Here is an 18,206-nt window from a genome sequence, read left to right on the forward strand (position 1 = left end):
CATTAAAGATACGTTAGAGCGATAGGCCTCCCAAATACAGCACGTGGAGAACCGAATCTCGACTCAGCAAGACCAGACAGGAGGCCTGGAAACCGCATTGAGGGCTATGGAAGAGTGCTGCAGGAGGCTTGAGGACAGAATGGAAGATCAAGCGAACATGAGCCGCAAAAACAATATCCGTCTGATAGGGCTTTCTGAAACCCTGCAAGAAAAAGAGCTCTGGGATATAGTCTCCACGTAGCTGCCAGCGGAATTGGAGGTGGCTGAGGCCGATCTACCTCCGCAAGTGGAATGAGTCCACCATGTGAGTGTATGCAGTGTGGAGGAACGCCGCCCATGGCCAGTGATAGCTAGAATACTAAACTACGCAGATAAGCATGAAATGCTAAATCTCTATAAAAACAAGAGAGACCTAACATATAATGGACACCGGGTCCTTCTGTTCCAGGATTATTTCGTAAAGAGTTTGAGAGCTTATTTTTTTAGTAAGGCTTTTCATCATATCTGAGTGACAGTTTTAATAAGATTATTAAATATGTTTAGGACTGAAGAAATACTATGTATAACGGATGGTACAGTATGATTTATGTATGTTATATTTGTAACCCACTTGGAACTTTGGACATGCGGGATATAAATGTTTTAAATAAATAAATAAACTCTGCCCGAACTCGAACCAGGAACACCTCCATACACAAACATTTAAAGCTATGTGATTTTAGAAAAGCACCTTTTCCGCATATAAAAAAACTTGCCATGTGGAAAAGTCTTTCTTAATGACCTTCTCTGTGTGATTACTTTTTATTCATCCTATAAAAAATATGTGTTATCTAGCCAATATTTAAAATGATTTAGCTGCCGGTTGACCAGTTAAATCACTTGGTTGGGGCTAGCCACTAATTTTCAATTACCCTTAACCGGCTAAGTGCCACTGAAATTCACAGTGGCTAACTCAAAGCCAGCTATGTTGGGGAAATTCTAGGGGCGGAGTCAACACTTGGCTTTTATATGCTGATATTCAGCCAGGTTTAGCGCTTAAATAGAACCACATAAAAGTCTGACCTATCTTTATGTGCTAGCTCAGGCCGCTTAAGTGTTGAATATCAACTTAAGCAGCTATGCGTTAGCCATCTCAAAATAACCGGATATTCAAAGCCAAAGCCCAGTCAAGGCCCGGCTTTGAACATCCAGGAATAACTCCATTAGTGATGAACAAAATGCTTACCGCTGCCAGATGAATAGCAAGTCCTATGTTTTTATTTAAGTCAGTGTATGGGTTTCTGGGCCTCTTGGATTTTTCTTTTGTTATGTACTATAGGAAAATTCCAGAACATGTCTGTTAACTATAATGTTGCTTTCTATGAATTGTGTATACAGGTATTCTTTTGGAGGGGGAGGGGAAGGAAGAGATGGCCAGTTTCTTTTTGCTCCTTTGAGCTTTCAGTTCAATCAGAATCAACTTCTGTTGGGTTCTAATGCCATGAGCTTTCATTTTGAATAGCCCAAGGATTCGCTTGATCTCCACCTCCCTCCCTTTACCATTTTGCATCTACAGTTTTTTTCTTGGTTTGATCGTTTGACTTTGTAGTGCAGATTGGTTGGATTGTTTTTTTGTTTAGCACTTTCCCTGAGTCATCATGTAAGATGTGCCTTTAGCCATTATGTTTCTTTCTCCTAATACTGTGGTTTCCTGCTTGTCTTCAGAGAGGTTAACAACAGATTATACAAACTTTCTCTCCCAATCAGGCTCTGAAACTGAAAACCATTGTAAGAGGTGATGCACCTACAAGCTTGGCAACTACTGGCCTGTGTAGAAAAGAGGTATGCAGCTACTTGATAGTTCTCTATTTTTATGCAACCATGCAGAGGTGCAGAAATTGCAGGTGTTGTGTATCCACTCTTGGATGGTGTGGACTAGTGCTGCCCGATTCACGATTCAAAACGATTCACTGATTTACTTCAGGTGAATCGATTTGAATCGGTTTTAAAAACAAAAAAAATTGGCCTCCCGATTCGGTGACTGACCCTCCCCCCTTTCCCCCTAAAGCAGGAGCAGCAGCGCTGCCTCTTGCTGGCCAGCCGCTGCCGCTCCTGCTTTAGAGGGCAAGGGGGGAGGGTCAGTCGGGAAGTACTGGCCTCCTACGCATCCATTTACCTAATTCCAGCAGCGGAGCAGCCTGCAGAGAGGATCGCCTGTGCTAGCGATCATTGCAGGTTGCCATCGGCCTCCGGAGCTGTTGTTTCCTCTGCTGCGATCCTGCCTCTGATGTCAGAGAAGGGGAGGGACCACGGCAGAGGGAAGATAGCTCCGGAGGCCTATGGCAGCCTGCAAATATCGCTGTCGAAACTTTACTGGAGGCGCAATTCTGCATCTTTGCTTGATTGATACACAATCAGTGGCCGCTCATAAGGCAGCCACTGCCACTGCCAATGAAAACATAACCATTACAATCTTTTACTCCTTCATGTTAAATAAGCAGCTCCAAATCATTTTTAATTTCTTCATATTGCCACACTTAATTGCATATATTATATTTTCTCATATTTACTATATAAACAGATCATGTTCCACCATATGTTATAATCCAATTTAGAGGAGTCTTTCCAATTAAATAAAATTGTTTTGATTCCAATCACCATTAAATTCTTAAGTATTTGTTTATTATATGTATTTAATGTAGATTTTAGACCAGTCGCCTAAAATAATTATCTGATCATCATTACACTCAGCAAATTTTATGCAGTCTTCCTTCTTTTTATTACACAAGGCATTTCATATGTTTTTATATTGTGGTTCTTTTTTGTTATTTGATTATGATATGATGATGGTATATGTAATGTATATTGAATTATTATGTATATTTATTGTAAGCTGCCTAGATTGTAGATAGAGCAGCCTATAAGAATTTTAAAATAAATACTTAAAGATATCACAAATTTTCTATTGCCTTATAGCCCTGGGAATCCCAGTGTTTCTGTGGCAATTTTTCTCATGAAGCTGCATGTGGTGATTCTTGGGGACAGTCCTTGCTGGTTTCCACAGACGGGGGAGTCCTGCTGATAGATGGTTAGTGAGTAACTGCTGATAAATCTTGCAAAACCTCACGCTATGTCAACTAAGATCATCTCAGCATCAATTCTGTTATCATCTTAGATGGACTGTGGGAAAAACATTTCTGGTCGCATTTATAGCCCTGTCACTCAAGCTTTTACTTGGAAATGCCAGGAAATATGCTTGCTTTGGAGTGAACTCTGTCTGTTTGAGGATGGTAATTAGTCAATGCCGTAGGGAAGACCCCATGGGCACACTGCTAGGTACAATGGATCTCTTGGGGATACAAGGGAAGGAGCCTCAGCTGTTAGTTTACAAGTTGGTTTTGTTGGGGAAATATGTATTCTTTGGATGAGCGATGCTTCCCCTTCGCATTGGTTTGGAGGAATAGACTGCACTCATTACTGCTGCTAGAGTTGTGCCTTTAAGTGAAGAAAGTTTCCTGAAGTTGTAAGAACCCTATATAAAGGCATTTCTCTCAAAAGCTTGCAGTCTTATTTTGAAATGATATGCCATCTTAAATTGTATAGGATTTTACGATTCTGGATGAATGGGGGGTGGTGGGGTGGAGGCTGGGATAGATATGACAGAATGGAGGGTGGGTACTCAACTGCTGTTTGCGTAAGAAAATGATCTTCTTATACTCTATACTCTTTGCTTGATTGTTGATTTCTTATTAAAGAAATTTAAATATAAAATGCACATGAACAGATTGTGGAATATTTTAACTTTCACAAACTACCTCATTTTTTTACCCCCTCCTTTTACAAAACTGCGATAGCAGTTTCTAGCGCAGAGAGCTGCGCTGAATGGCCTGCGCTGCTCCTGATGCTCATAGGAACTCTATGAGCGTCGGGAGCAGCGTGGGCCATTCAGCGCAGCTCCCCGCGCTAGAAACTGCTATCGCAGTTTCGTAAAAGGAGGCCATAGTGTATGTAGTTTTGGTTACTACAGGCAAGAAAAGTAGTAGGAACAGCATTCACATGTTTTTTGCATGTAGACATAGAAGAATCTGTAAAAAGGTCATTCTCTGTAGTGAGAGCTGGAAGAAATAGTATAAAAATGATTTTTTGCTGCAAATAATTTAAATTCGTAAGAGAGCATAGCAAATAATAGAATGACAGCAGATAAAAATCCCATCTGCCCAGTGATTTTGGTCTGGTCTTATAAGAATATTTCCTAGCTACCAACTATCGAAGGCTGACTATATGACATCACTTCTTATCCAAGTCAATTTTTGTGGTCTTCTATCCTGGGCTCCTGTACTTAAACCACACCCAAAGTCTCTCCTAAGCTTTATTATAATTTGCAACATTTTTCTAAAAGGATTCAACTTCCTAAGAGATAGAAAAGGCTCTTCCTTGTCTGACCTGAAGCAAGAGTTAATCTATCTATGATTTACTTTTCCTATTGTATTATTTGTTTTTTTGAAATGAACTTTAAGATAATTGTAAGAAATGTGATGAAGAGCTTTGATAAAGTACTGCCTTACCAAGAACAGAAGACGGAAGGAGTGAGTGGGGATCCAGAAAGAAAACAGCTGCCATGTAAAGCCTGAGATCTACCAGAATCTCTGGCATTGCACCAGGAAGCAAACCAAACAAATGGGCTTTTCTGTCCTTTATCTGCTCTTGTGTGATAAGTTCCTGGGCAGAGATTGGCAGCTGTTGCTAATCCATGTCACTCTTGAGATTGTGACAATCCGCTTCTCTAAAATCTATATCCAGTAAAGTACATGCTCTCTTGCAAGCATCATCAAGATACTTGATAGGAAATCCCAATGGATAAAAATTAAGAGATGCGGAGGGTACAATCAGGGCTGGCCTAATCATTAGGCAAAACTAGGCAGTCACCTAGGGTGGCAGCTTCTAGAGGAGGGACAGCAAAAAGTAGCTGCAGTCAAAGCAAAACAAGTCCTGACAGCTACACAAATTCAAAGAACTATCGGCACCTATTTTTATCAGTAAAACAAACTTTACTATTTAAAAGTATGATGATGCTCAGTCATGCATTTGATTTGATTGTAACACCTAATATACCGCTAAAAAACCAAAGTGCTATAGCGGTTTGCAAGTCTAAAAACAGCTCATTATAACAAGTTACAAACGTTACCCTCCCCCCCTTTTTATGAAGCTGCGTTAGGGTTTTTTATCGCTGGCCATGGCGTTAAAAGCTCCGATGCTCATAGAATTCTTGTGAGCGTCAGAGCTTTTACCGTCATGGTCGGTAATTTTTAAAAAACCCTAAACGGCTTCATAAAAGGGGGAGGGGTTAATAACATCTAATTGTACAACAACAATTATTATTATACTAATTATACCATCACATCCATAGGACCCACCCCCAAATATCTAATGGCAACCCTCATCATCAAATCTACTCATTATCTATTTAAAAGACCTCAATAAATAGCTGTTGCCCCTAGCATAGAACTGTTGTGACCATGATTATAGAGTTTAATTATTTTTTTATTTTACTATTTATATACCACTTATAGCCTAAGTGGTTTACATTCAAGTACTCAAACATCTTTCCCTGTCTGTCCTGGTGGGCTCACAATCTATCTAATGCACCTGAGGGATTGAGTAACTTGTAAATAAAAAAAAAATATATATATATATATAGGACCAGAGAGATTAATTTATAAACTCACAAAAATACCTCTCTCTTTTATAATCTTGAAAAAGGACAGTGATGAGTGTCCTACTATTACACTTATCTTCTTGTGCTTAAGAAATTTAATACTTTAAGAGGTTTAGTACTTAAAGAGGAGAGGCCTCAGATTCCTGTGCGTTATCAGTGAATTAACTCAACAATCACACTGGACAGGGAAAGAACCTCATCGGCCTCTCCCCCTCCTGCCTACCAGAAAATATTGAAAAACGTAATGTTTATATGATTCATATAAAGAACTTAGCTTTGTTAGGCAGGGAGAATTCTTATCTTATTCAAAAATTCAGATTCTTCTTGCTGTGTCTTTGCCTAGTCCGTTCCCACCGACATACAGCTAACTGGCGTTTCGCTGTATAGCTGCGTCAGGGCAATGGACTCCTGCATGCAAAACACACAATATATATAGCAACTGTCAGAATAAGAACAATATCAGAATGCCCCTCTCTGTGCTCTGACTTACTTGGCGAACTTGTTAACGCTCAGATCGGCAAAGATTGCCGCCGCTCTGAACTGCTCATATTTATGTACATTCAACGTATGACGTTCCTCTCACGTGAAACTACTAAATGACTGACTTGCTGTCACCCAATAATCTAATATCGCTTTGTTGGATATATTGCAAACTGGGAGGGTGCTGAGGCTGTGGCTCTAACCACTGCGCTACACACTTTTCCAAAGTCTTCGAAAGAGGAGGGAACTGACAACCAACCTGAAAATTCTTTGAGGGGGCATAATACTGAAGGTTCCAGGTGCAGAGCCAACAGCCCATTTTTGGGGGGAGGAGGCAGGGGTAGACTGAGGGAGGCACACATTACTGCTCTTCTTTCCCCTCCCCCCATTAAAAGTTACCTTTACTTGCAGGGATGCCCAAGCCCCACCAGCTGAAGAGATCTACTGCTCGAACCCCCCCACCCCCATGTGCTGTCTAAGCAGCATGGAAATTAGTGGGTGCTTCAGCTGTCAACACCTGCACTCCCACTAGGGTTTCCAGATTTCCCCTGTTTAAAAAAAAAAAAAAGAAGACATCTGGCCCTGCCCCTTCCCGCCTCCAGCTCCGCCCTATTCTACCCCAGACCCACCCCCAGCCAAACCTCCTGTCTCCTTCCTTGAGGTCTGGAGGGCCTCTGTACATGCGCGGACGTCAACAAAATTAAGTCATATGCATATGATGTCACCGCGTTGAAGTCCACGCATGATGTAGCCTCGAGCTCAGGGACTTCCAAAACCCAGACAAAGTGCCAGGTTTTGGAAATCCCTCCGAGCACCCAGACAGTCCTCTAAAAAGAGGCATGTCTGGGTTTTCACAAACGTCTGGTAACCCTAACTCCCACATATTTCAGTTCATACACAAACTGAGCATGCATGAGTAGTGATGGCATCAGCAGCTGAAAGCGGGGACTTCGGACAGTCAATCTCTTTGATGGCGCAGCTTGGGCATCCCCGCCAGCCATTCATAGGTGCTGCAGTATTAGAAAAGGCCTGAGCCCAAAGTGGTGAGACCCAGGCCTCCAAGTTCCCTTGTGTCCATGCTACTGGAAAGCTCAGCTAGAATGCCCAATCCTCTTGCACTGGATCTGGGCATATTAGACATTCAAAACTGGGTAACTTGCTTTTTTTCCCCCCGCAGATGGCCAGCCATCAGTGCAAGTGTTTGATAAAACTCTCCAAGTGAAACAAATGCATATCTTGGAAACTCTGGATCTTTTAATTACCAGGGCAGATAAAGGTATGGATTTTTAACATGCTGCTGTGTTCTGGCTTTGTTTTTTGACAAAATGTTCATGAAATGATATCTGGACCAGGGCCTTCAAGCATAAAGGGTTACAGTCTGTTCCTTCTTGGCATGAAAGATTAATACGCAAGGTGAACATTGTAATTCCTTCTCACTGCACCATCTCAGCTTACAGTAGCTCCCACTGGTACTATTTCAGAGGCAGAGTCAATGTGGTTCGTTTTCAGATCTTTGGGGGGACCTTTGTCTGATTTCAGTCTGAGATTTTTTTTCAGTTTGTTTCAGAAGTTAATGCATGTTAAGTTTAATTAATACTGTATAAAATATTTTAATGTGCATAAGTCAACTGTACAAGCATTAATTTGGAAGATTAGTGCATTCAAAGTCAATTTAGGGAACATCCTTTATGCACATAAAAGTTTCCAAACTTCACAGTCCTTAGTGAAGCACCATTGCTTCATGTCTGCAAAATTGCAAAGCTACCTACAGATGTTCTGCCTTCAGGTTTCCTCATGTTACAATAACATATTTATATGCCGGGTGCTAAGAGTCAAAACCATTCCAATAAAAGAAAATCTTGGAACTCAAAGATCCAAATGCATTATGTTGTAATAAATTTCAGTCTATTGTTTTAAGGTATGCAGTTACTGCTATCTCATTGGTAGTTTGGGGGCATCATCCCCATTGTCGTAAGCCCATTCCACTGACTAGGCTTTTCTTTATGTAGATTTGCACTTAGCCAGTAATATGGGTCCAATCCAGACATTCCATTGGCTAAACATTGTTCTAAGCAATCTAACGATGGGGCCGTTTTTTTTGGCAGGACTTATCTGGGTAGGAGTGACTCCTACTTGGGAATCCTGCTACTGGGCATATGTTACTCAGATTTTCAATGGCATTACCTAGGCCAGGGGTGCGAGCTACTTTTAAAATGACCAAGTCAAAATGATCTACCAACAATAAAATTTAAAAAAACAGAAAGCACACTGTATGCAGAGAAAATGTTAATTATCATTTATATTTGGGGGGTTTTTCAAAGAGGTCAAGGCAGATGACTTTAAATATGCAATGTCACCTCAGTAACAACTATACAAAAATAGACAAATATATCCCCTTCCCTTTTACTAAACCGCGATAGTGGTTTTTAGCGCAGGGAGCTGCGATGAATGCCCCGCGCTGCTCCCGACACTCATAGGCTCCCTGCGCTAAAAAGTGCTATCCCTGCCTCCCCTTCTTTCTTTCTGTCTGTCTGTATTTCTCTCTCCCTGCCCCCCCAAACCACCGCTGCCGATTTCTCCCTGCTTCCCCGACACCAGGCCAAGACAATGGGCTCCTTTTACTAAGGTGCGCTAGCATTTTCAGCACACGCTTAAGATAAGCGCGTGCAAACCACGCGCTAAATGAAAAATACTAACGCAAGCTCTATGGAGGCGTTAGCATTTAGCACGCATGGCATTGTAGTGCGCACTAAGCGTGTGCTAAAACCGCTAGTGCACCTTAGTAAAAGAAGCCCTATGTTTTTTGATTATGTTATGTTATGTTATTTATTTCTTATATACCGCTAAATCCGTTAAGTTCCAAGCGGTTTACAGAGAAATATACATTAAATATACAATAAAGGATACAATAAAATAAGATGAATTAAATAAAGAATGGGTACTTTGAAATTCCCTTACTGTCCCGAAGGCTCACAATCTAACTAAAGTACCAAGGACAAACAAAATTAACAAATAGTAGATAAGAAAATAAAGATAGCGGAAATGAGATATAAAGCATCCTAACAAGAATACATAGAACTCTCAATATCATACTGTTAAAAAACAAAACGTACATACCAAAATAATAAAGTAATAGAAAGAAACTAATTAAATAGAAAATAATTTAAGAATTAATCAAATATAGAAATATAAGAAAAAATAAACATTTGAAGTGAGGAGAAAAGAAAAGGTAGATGACGGCATATGAATAGAATGGAATGAAAAACAATAGAATTCTAAGAAAAATTTTTAAATGAAAACTAAACAAAAGAAATAAAAAAGAAATAGATATAATATAAATAATAGAACAAAAGTCAGGAAGGACTTGATTTTAATTCCCTCAGTCATCAATGTTATCGTCTCTGGAGCTTTAGCTGTTTCAGCTGGGCAACCGCCGTCATCGATCTCTACACATCAGCTATGGGATCACCTTCCAAAGCAGAGAGAAGCATTTCTCGACTCTCTGGACCACTGTTCATCACACTCAACAGCCCACAGATCCTCCAGCTTCGATTCTCTGCTCCCTTGTCTGGACAGTGCAGTTCGCTCAACCCTTGATGGCACCGCAACTCACAAACAGCAATCCAAGTCGGCTGTGTAGGTTGTAGTATAAGAGGCAAGCTGAACTTTACCTTCTTTCTTGTGTGTGGCTTAAGTTGCCTCTGCTGTAAGTGAGGGAATGGTGGCAGTTGGAGCGCACTACCTCAGAGCCAGTTAAATTTGAAAATCAGCACTTGGACATTTTGGCAATTAAGATGTCCAAGTGCCAGTTTATGCTGGGGTTTTTTACATCTGATTTTTTGAAAATGAGCCCTATAATGTACTGAATCTACCAACAATCACATTGCTGCTTCTGAACTTAATGATCTACTAGGCATGTAAGAACATAAAAACATAAGAATAGCCTTTCTGGGTCAGACCAATGGTCCATCAAGCCAGTAACCTGTTCTCATGGTGGCCAATCCAGGTCCCTAGTACTTGGCCAAAACCCAAGGAGTAGCAACATTCCATGCTATCGATCCAAGGCAAGCAGTGGCTTCCCCCATGTCTTTCTTAATAACAGACTATGGACTTCTCCTCCAGGAAATTATCCAAACCTTCCTTAAAACCAACTATCTTATCCATTCTTACCACAACCTCTGGCAATGCATTCCAGAGCTTAATTATTCTCCGAGTGAAAAAATATTTCCTCCTATTGGTTTTAAAAGCATTTCACTTTAACTTCATTGAGTGTCTACTAGTCTTTGTCATTTTTGACGGAGTGAAATATCGATCCACTTCTACCTGTTCTACTCCACTCAAGATTTTGTAGACTTCAATCATATCTCCCCTCAGCTGTCTCTTTATCAGGCTGAAGAGCCCTAACATTTTTAGCCTTTCCTCAAATGAGAGGAGTTCCATCCCCTTTATCATCTTGGTTACTCTTCTTTAAACTTTACTATTGTCACTATATCTTTCTTGAGATAAGAGACCAGAATTGAATGCAATACTCTAAATGAGGTCGCACCATGGAGTGATACAAAGGCATTATAATATTCTTAGTCTTGTTAACCATCCCTTTTTTAATAATTCCTTTCATCTTATTTGCTTTTTTAGCCACCGTTGCACATTGGGCGTAAGGTTTCATCGTATTGTCTACAATGAAACCCAGATTATTTTCTTGGGTGCTAACCCCCAAAGTGGACCGTAGCATCCGGTAACTGTGATATGAGTTATTCTTCCCAATGTGCATCACTTTGCATTTGTCCACATTAAATTTCTTCTGCCACTTGGACACCAGTCTTCCAATTTCCTAAGGTCTGCCTGCAATTTTTCACAATCTGCATGCATTTTAACAACTTTGAACAGTTTAGTGTCATCTGCAAATTTAATCACCTCACTTGCCATTCCAGTTTCCATATCATTTATAAATAAGTTAAATAGCACTGGTCCCAGTACAGATCCCTGCGGCATTCCACTGTTTACTCTCCTCCATTGAGAAAAATGACCATTTAATCCTACCCTCTGTTTTCTGTCTAATAACCAATTCCTAATCCACAACTGAACTTTGTCAACTATCCCATGACTCTTTAATTTTCTCAAGAGCCTCTCATGAGGAACTTTGTCAAAAGCTTTCTGAAAATCTAGATATATTACATCAACTGGCTCACCTTTATCCAAATGTTTATTCACACCTTCAAAGAAGTCAAGCAAATTTGTGAGGCAAGATCTCCATCAGATAAACCCATGCTGACTCTGTCTCATTAAATCATGTTTGTCTACATGTTCCACAATTTTATTTTTTATCATTCTTTCCACCTTTTTGCCCAGCACTGAAGGCAGGCTTACCGGTCTGTAATTTCCCGGATCTTCCCTGCCTCCTCGAGTTTCATTTTCAGTTGAAGTGCATGTACCATTAGGTGCATAGTTTTATATGCTAGATGCATAAAGTGCACAGTATCTCTGCCTATACTTTTGGACTAGGGTGTAGAGTGGACCCTGTTCCCAGAATGTTCTCTCATGCCCATGGGAAATGGGCATGAGAGAACATTCTGGGAACAGGGTCCACTCTACACCCTAGTCCAAAAGTATAGGCAGAGATACTGTGCACTTTATGAATCTAGCATATACTTTTGGGCTGGACATGACACAACTAGATATAACTGGGAGCAGTGACTGGATATGGCCCTAACATTGAAAATCCAGGTTCACCATCAACTTTGGAAGGTAAGTCGGGTTGCCTCCTGCAGTATGAATATCCACCCCATTCAGTAGAACTGTTTAATGTTTTTTGATGACAAAGGGCAAGGGCCACAGAAGCTGGGTTAATGACAGTAAATGTTATTATACTTAAAAACATTATAAGTCTCCTGCAAGTTAGTGTTTCATTTCTTACTTAAGAACAAAATTTTTCAAAGCCATTTATCTAGGTAAATAGGAATGGCTGAAGGTTGCCCTCCTCTGGGTCTCTATGGAAAGCTGACCTTGTAGAGGTAGTACCATAAGCCTACCACTAGAGGTCATGGTGGCCATTTTGAGTGCCACAGCTAGATTGCCAGTAGCAGAGGGACACTACTACTCCAGCCCACTTTGCCACCTATGACCACCTTCGGTAGGCATTAGGGGGCCGGAGAGGGTGGAGGGAGAGGCTGATGCTCACATGTGGGTGAACCCTTTGTGTCAGGAGAGGGGCTAATTGAGTTTTGCAGTTTGGTGGAAGAGGGACTTAGGGAGATTGGAGGGGTAATGCATCGGGGAGGGATTAGGAAATAAGATTGAGGAGTTGAGGAGGTCAGGGACTTTGATCAGGGAGTTATGGGGTGGCGATTTGGATGTCAAGGGGGATCAGATGATAGGAAGGTTTAGGAGACTTTGGAGAAAGAGCTGTGGACATGCTTCCATGCTGGTAGTGCCACTGCACTTACTACCACTTCTTGGGGCAGCAGTAGTGCAGCTGTGTTAATTGGCAGTCATGACAACTAGCGCAAGATACCCACCAGCGCACTAGATGTCACAGACAACCACATCTCTGCTCCACCATTATCATGCCCAATAAGAACATTAAGCAGCTAACATAGATGTTTGCCGAGCTGGCTGTTTTAAATCAGTAAAACCTAACCAGCTGCTTGACACTGCTTAGTAAACCTACCCGATTGATCCAGTTCCATATTTTTTAAATTTATTTTTTATAGCATTCTGTGGTGTATCCTGTTTTGTCAGTTGTGATACTTAGGAAAGGAAGAGTAAGAAGTACAGAACCAACTTGGTCTGCAGCTCACCTGAGCTTCCATTCATTATGCTAAAGCAGTTTCTTTGTACAAAACAAATATTTCTCATTAAATATAGCACTTGATAATTAGTGTCGTACAACTTGTCCCAGAAGAAAAGTGGTAGTGCCAGATAAGAAAACTTTCATCAGTTCTTTCTAACCTATCCATTTGAAATGTTACAGAATTTGGTGAAAGAAGTGTGGGAAAAATCTTGATCCTTTTCTGGTTGTTGTTTTTTTTAATTCCTTGATTGCCAACTTGCAAAATCTTAGAGCATTAAGACTCCTGTCCTTAGAACTTCCATCCCAAGCCATAATTTTTTAGGCCCATATGTTTTAGCTAGAGGGTGACCAAAACTGTTTTATTTTGGGGGGGTTTTCAGTTGCAGCTGAAACTTGCTGCTCAGTTTTGACCGACACCGCTCAGACCTCCAACTGGGAGCAACCTCCACTCTCTCCCTCCCTCCTCCTCTTCCACCTCTATCAGTGCCACTGCCACCCCCATTCCTAAGCAGCAAAGGAGCTCGCTCCTACTTCCTCCTCCCCAATCATCTCAAGAGATTGCTATTAGAGGTGTGGCAGCTATTTTGGGATTGGAGCCAACATGGGCAGAGGCGATCAGATCACTCCTGGTCATGATGGCTCCAATCCCAAAATAATTGCCGTAATCTACAGCAGGAATCTCGCAAAACTTCTTATCTTTGGGATTGGGAAGGGAAAAGAGAAGAAGGACAGCCACTGAATAGTGAAAGAAATTTTGATTTCATCTGAAAATGTATTGGCCATATGTGGATTTGGGGACAGTTTCAGCACCAAAGCCGAAACCGAAATTGAAATTCGATCAGCCTCTAGTTTTAACATGAGATGGGTAATTACAGTCAGTCACCATCTATTGACCATGGGAGAGTGAGGAATGTCTCTCAGGCAAGCAGCATGCTCTCAATATGTTATCCCGAAACATTGACCTTCTATATTATAGGGATTCCAAGAAGTGGCGTACCTAGCATATGTGACACCCGGGGTCCATAATTTTTTGACACACACCCCCATCTGTATGAAAAACATGATTTTTAGTAACAATCCACACGTCACACAAGAGTGTACCTAGGAAAAGACAGCATCTTACATACTGCAGTAAGCAGTACAACATCAATACACCCATTGTAAAATTAAACAAGCCAGACTAGTACAGATCTATCCTACACAGTCAATCCTAACAGAAAACCATGTCTTTTCGAACACACAGAACACAGAAAAACACCTTTGCCTCATATGTAATCACAAACTAACTCCTCCCCCTTTTACAAAACTGTAGTGTGGTTTTTAGCCATGGTGGTAATAGTTCAGATGCCAACGCTAAAAAAACGCTCTACAGTTTTGTAAATACGTAGACAAAGGTTAAACTAAAGCACTAAGAAGCTGAACTCTGCATACAATGCAACACCACAAAAACAGCAATGCATCTCCCCTAAAGCAAAAAAATAAATAAATAAATAGAATTTTTTTTCTACCTTGTCTTCTCTGGTTTCTGCTTTCCTCATCTTCTTGTCACTCTCTTCCTTTCATCCACTGTCTACCCTCTCTCTGCCTCTTCTATATGACATCTTCTCGCTTTCTAGTCCCCTTCCAGAAACTTTATGCCTCCCCCTTTCATCTCTCCCATCACCCCCATTGTTCTGGCATCCATCTTCTTCCCTTCCGTCCTCCAATGGTTTGGCATCTCTCTCCTCTCCTTCCCTCTCCCACACCCCCATGGTCTGGCATGTCACTCTCTCCTCTCCCTTCCCCCCACTTCCATCAGCATCAGCCCCCGTTCTTTCTGTTCCAACCCAATTCCATCCAGTATCCTTCCCCCTTATGTTTCCCCCCTTTCCCTGCACACCAATTCCATCAGCATCAGCCCCCTTTCTTTCCCTCCAGCCCAATTCCATCCAGTATCCTTCCCCCTTATGTCTCTTTCCCCTTTCCCTGCAATTCCATCAGCATTTGCCCCTTTCTCTCCCTCCAGCACGCTTCCATACCACCCTGACCCCATTTCTCACCCTTCACCACGCTGCATATCACCCTGACCTCCTTTCTCACCCTCCACAACCTTCCATACTATCCTGACCCACTTTTTCACCTTCCACCACCCTGCTATGCTGCTTTCCATCAAAATCAGCAAGGTCCTGCGATGACTACTTCTGCTGCCTCTGCTCCGGAAGAAGTAAGTGGCGTTGGAGGGGAGCTGGGCTGGCAGACACAGGGATTTGCGGCAAGGTCCCGCAATGACTGCAGCTGCCGTCCGCACACCCCCACCCCACCCCAACGTCACTTACCTCTTCCGAAGCAGAGGCAGCAGAAGTAGTCATCGCGGGACCTTGCTGCACTTTAGCGCAGCTGCCGTACATATTTCAGAGCAGAGTCGGCAGCCGTGCTGAGGTGCCATTTTCAGCAGCGTGGGAGCTTCCGGACCCTGCCAGCTTTGCACCCCCTTGAAGCATGCACCCGGGGCGGACCTCCCTCCCCCTTGGTACGCCACTGATTCCAAGGAATTCAGGACATTCCTGTTCCAGATTTAGTGCTTGCCATGGACAGATAAAGATCCTTTGATGTATTGAGTTCCCTCAAGCTACCCTGTGACTGTACACAACACTATCTCCAGTCCATCTCTTCACAAAACCAGCAATGTCTTTTAATTAATTTATTTTATTATTTTAAGGTAATATATAGAAGTTAAAAAAAGCATAAAGGAAATAAAGTAATACCTTTTTTATTGGACTAACCTTGGCCCTCTTTTACTGAACCGTAGTAGAGGTTTCTACCATGGCCCAGAGAGCTAAATGCTCTGACCCTCATAGAATTCTTATGTGAGTCGGAGCAACGTCGGAACGTTTAGCATCCCATGATGCAGTAGAAACCTCTACTGCAGCTTAGTAAAAGAGGGACTTAACTTCTTTTTCCTCAGATCAGATAATGTTGAAAATATCAGTATATGTAAGGGAAACATGAAAGCATTCCAGTGACAGTCTCGCAGGAAGAGGGAGGGGTGGGTGGGTAGGAGACAGAGAAGTGACAAAGTCACTTAAATTCCTTTGTAGTGGGGAAGAAGGCCAAGGTCTTTGTTAAGTCCTGTCTGCTGGGTATCAAAATACTTCATCATTGTCCTAAAATTTTCTTTTAGTATTCTCACCATAAAATCATTGATGCAGTATTCAGTTTTTCCAAAGTACTGGACAACAGAGGTGACATCCTGGTTGGCATTACAGTTTTTTTTAATATGAATTATATGATGCATATTCTACAGGTAATAAGAAACTGATCAGTCTGTATAAATTCCTACAATGGCCTAAAGATTAAAATCCACACAAGCTTCATTATGAACACTTGGTAAATCAGTGTTTTGGGTGGGAGTTGTGCTGTTGATCAGAGCTCTCAGTGGGGCTGCTGAAACAGATCATTATTTGTGATGCACTTAAGCTGAATTCACTTGATTGCAGAGGACTGCTGGATTGCAGAAGATAAAGGAAAGAAGCAATTATTGTCATCAAAGCATGGCACTTCAGATAGAACAAAACAGCAGCTTTTTAGTCATACAGAAAACAGTGGTATTTTTTTTTACTGACATTGTGTTTCTCATGGTGGAAGGATGTGTTAATGAGAGAGGAGGGTTATCGGTGCTATTTATTTCTTTATTTAATTTGGATTTAGCTAATGCCTTTTTATTGGTAGCTCAAGGTGAATTACGTTCAGGAACGGTATATGTATTTCCGTATCCTCAGAGGGCTTAGAGTCTAAAGACTAGATTCACTAAGCTCACCGATCATGTCCCGACCAGTTTGCGAGCCTTCTCCGACCCCAACCCAATTCACTAACCTTCTGCCTGATCCGATCTGCACTCAATTTGATCCGTACATGCAAATGATGGGAAATATCATGCAAAGTAGGAAGGCAGCGATTCACTAAACAGAAGAAAGAACACCGATTGGGCTGGCCGATCCAAAAAGAAGTGACGGCTGAGGACCAGTTGCTCACATCCTAGCTGACTGTCCTGCTCTCTGCCGCCCTGAAATCCCAGTATCAAAACAAAAATAAAACCAACAAAATATAACATTTTAAACATATCTCCCTTGTGCAAAAAGCACAAGAAGGCAAGCTCTGCCGACTCTCCTGCTTTCTGCCGCCCTGTCCCTGTCGACTCTCTTGCTCTTTGCTGCCCTTCCCTGCAGTGCGGGTTAAAAGCGTGTTTTGTTCCTGGCAGCAGCGTGTTTTGTTCCATAAAACTCTGGTAAAGCATGTCCTGTTCCATTAAAGCCCCCCCCCCCTTATTTTGACCTCGCTTGTGCGGAGAGCATGCGCATGTGCAGACTGCATCTGCAGGCAAAGAAGATGGTCTATGCATCTGTCAGGATCGCTCTGCAGCGATCCGTGGGGTCGCTGTGGGGCATGCCTCCGATCGCATTAATTTGCATGATGACTCATAGTGAATCAGTCAGCTGGGAAGACTCGGCCACAGATCGCCCATGGTTGGTTTTTAGAAGTGTGTGAGTGAGAAAGACCAGAGGTGCCTGGAGATGGTGGAGTGGCAGGTGATAACCGCCCAGCCTGATCACAATACCTTAAATTACAATTTTAAAAGTACTGCCTGAGATCTGGAAAATCCGATAATCCAGACTGACCCAATCCCCGAACAGTCTGCGTTTTTGGATTTGTACTGTATAAGTGGGTTTTTTTGATTTGATGAACTGGTAGGGAAATCTATTTTGTGTTATTGGTTTAGAAAATGTGTTCCTTAGAAGGTTTTTCTTTACTTTTTGGTTTTTTTTTTTTTCTTGTGAGGAGAGGGCTTTGGCAATATTGTTACCATACTTTATATATCCAAGGCCTTTTCTGTTCCATTTATCTGTTGCCCTAGCTTTTTCTCCCCCATCCTCCTCTTCACTTTTCCACCTGCTCTCCTACTTCCTCTCTCCTCCTTGTTGCTGTCTGGCCATTCTCCCCTCTATTCCATTTTCCTCTCCTTCCTGCTTTGCTACCGTACCCACTTCCTTCCTCTCCAATTATTTATAGAGCTCACTGTCATCAGAATAATAGGAACAGTGATTTGCCACATGAAAAAAATAACCGGATATAGAGAAAACTCCAGCAAGCCCATATAAAATCTTTTTTTTTTAAAAACAAATATTTAGTACATTTACCCATTTGCAATGTGCCTTTCACATGCTTATGTCCATTTTTATGATGTGTTTCATAATACAAGAAGTC

The 18,206-nt window shown here is 41.7% G+C and overlaps 1 protein-coding gene across 6 annotated transcripts in view; it reads left to right on the forward strand.

Moving 5' to 3' along the window:
• The window catches only part of GARNL3 (GTPase activating Rap/RanGAP domain like 3), a 564,903-nt gene that overhangs the window by 452,925 nt on the left and 93,772 nt on the right, over positions 1–18,206 (forward strand). For 5 of the 6 annotated variants that reach the window (XM_033962150.1, XM_033962147.1, XM_033962148.1 and 2 more), the window contains 3 exons: positions 1,747–1,821; positions 2,956–3,067; positions 7,353–7,451. In XM_033962150.1, coding sequence (XP_033818041.1) covers positions 1,747–1,821; positions 2,956–3,067; positions 7,353–7,451 — 286 coding nt within the window. The remainder of the gene's footprint in view (positions 1–1,746; positions 1,822–2,955; positions 3,068–7,352; positions 7,452–18,206) is intronic. The other variant, XM_033962149.1, reaches the window with a different exon arrangement.

The sequence above is a fragment of the Geotrypetes seraphini genome, chromosome 10 (genome assembly GCF_902459505.1).
Source record: "Geotrypetes seraphini chromosome 10, aGeoSer1.1, whole genome shotgun sequence".
Classification (NCBI taxonomy): Eukaryota; Metazoa; Chordata; class Amphibia; order Gymnophiona; family Dermophiidae; genus Geotrypetes; species Geotrypetes seraphini.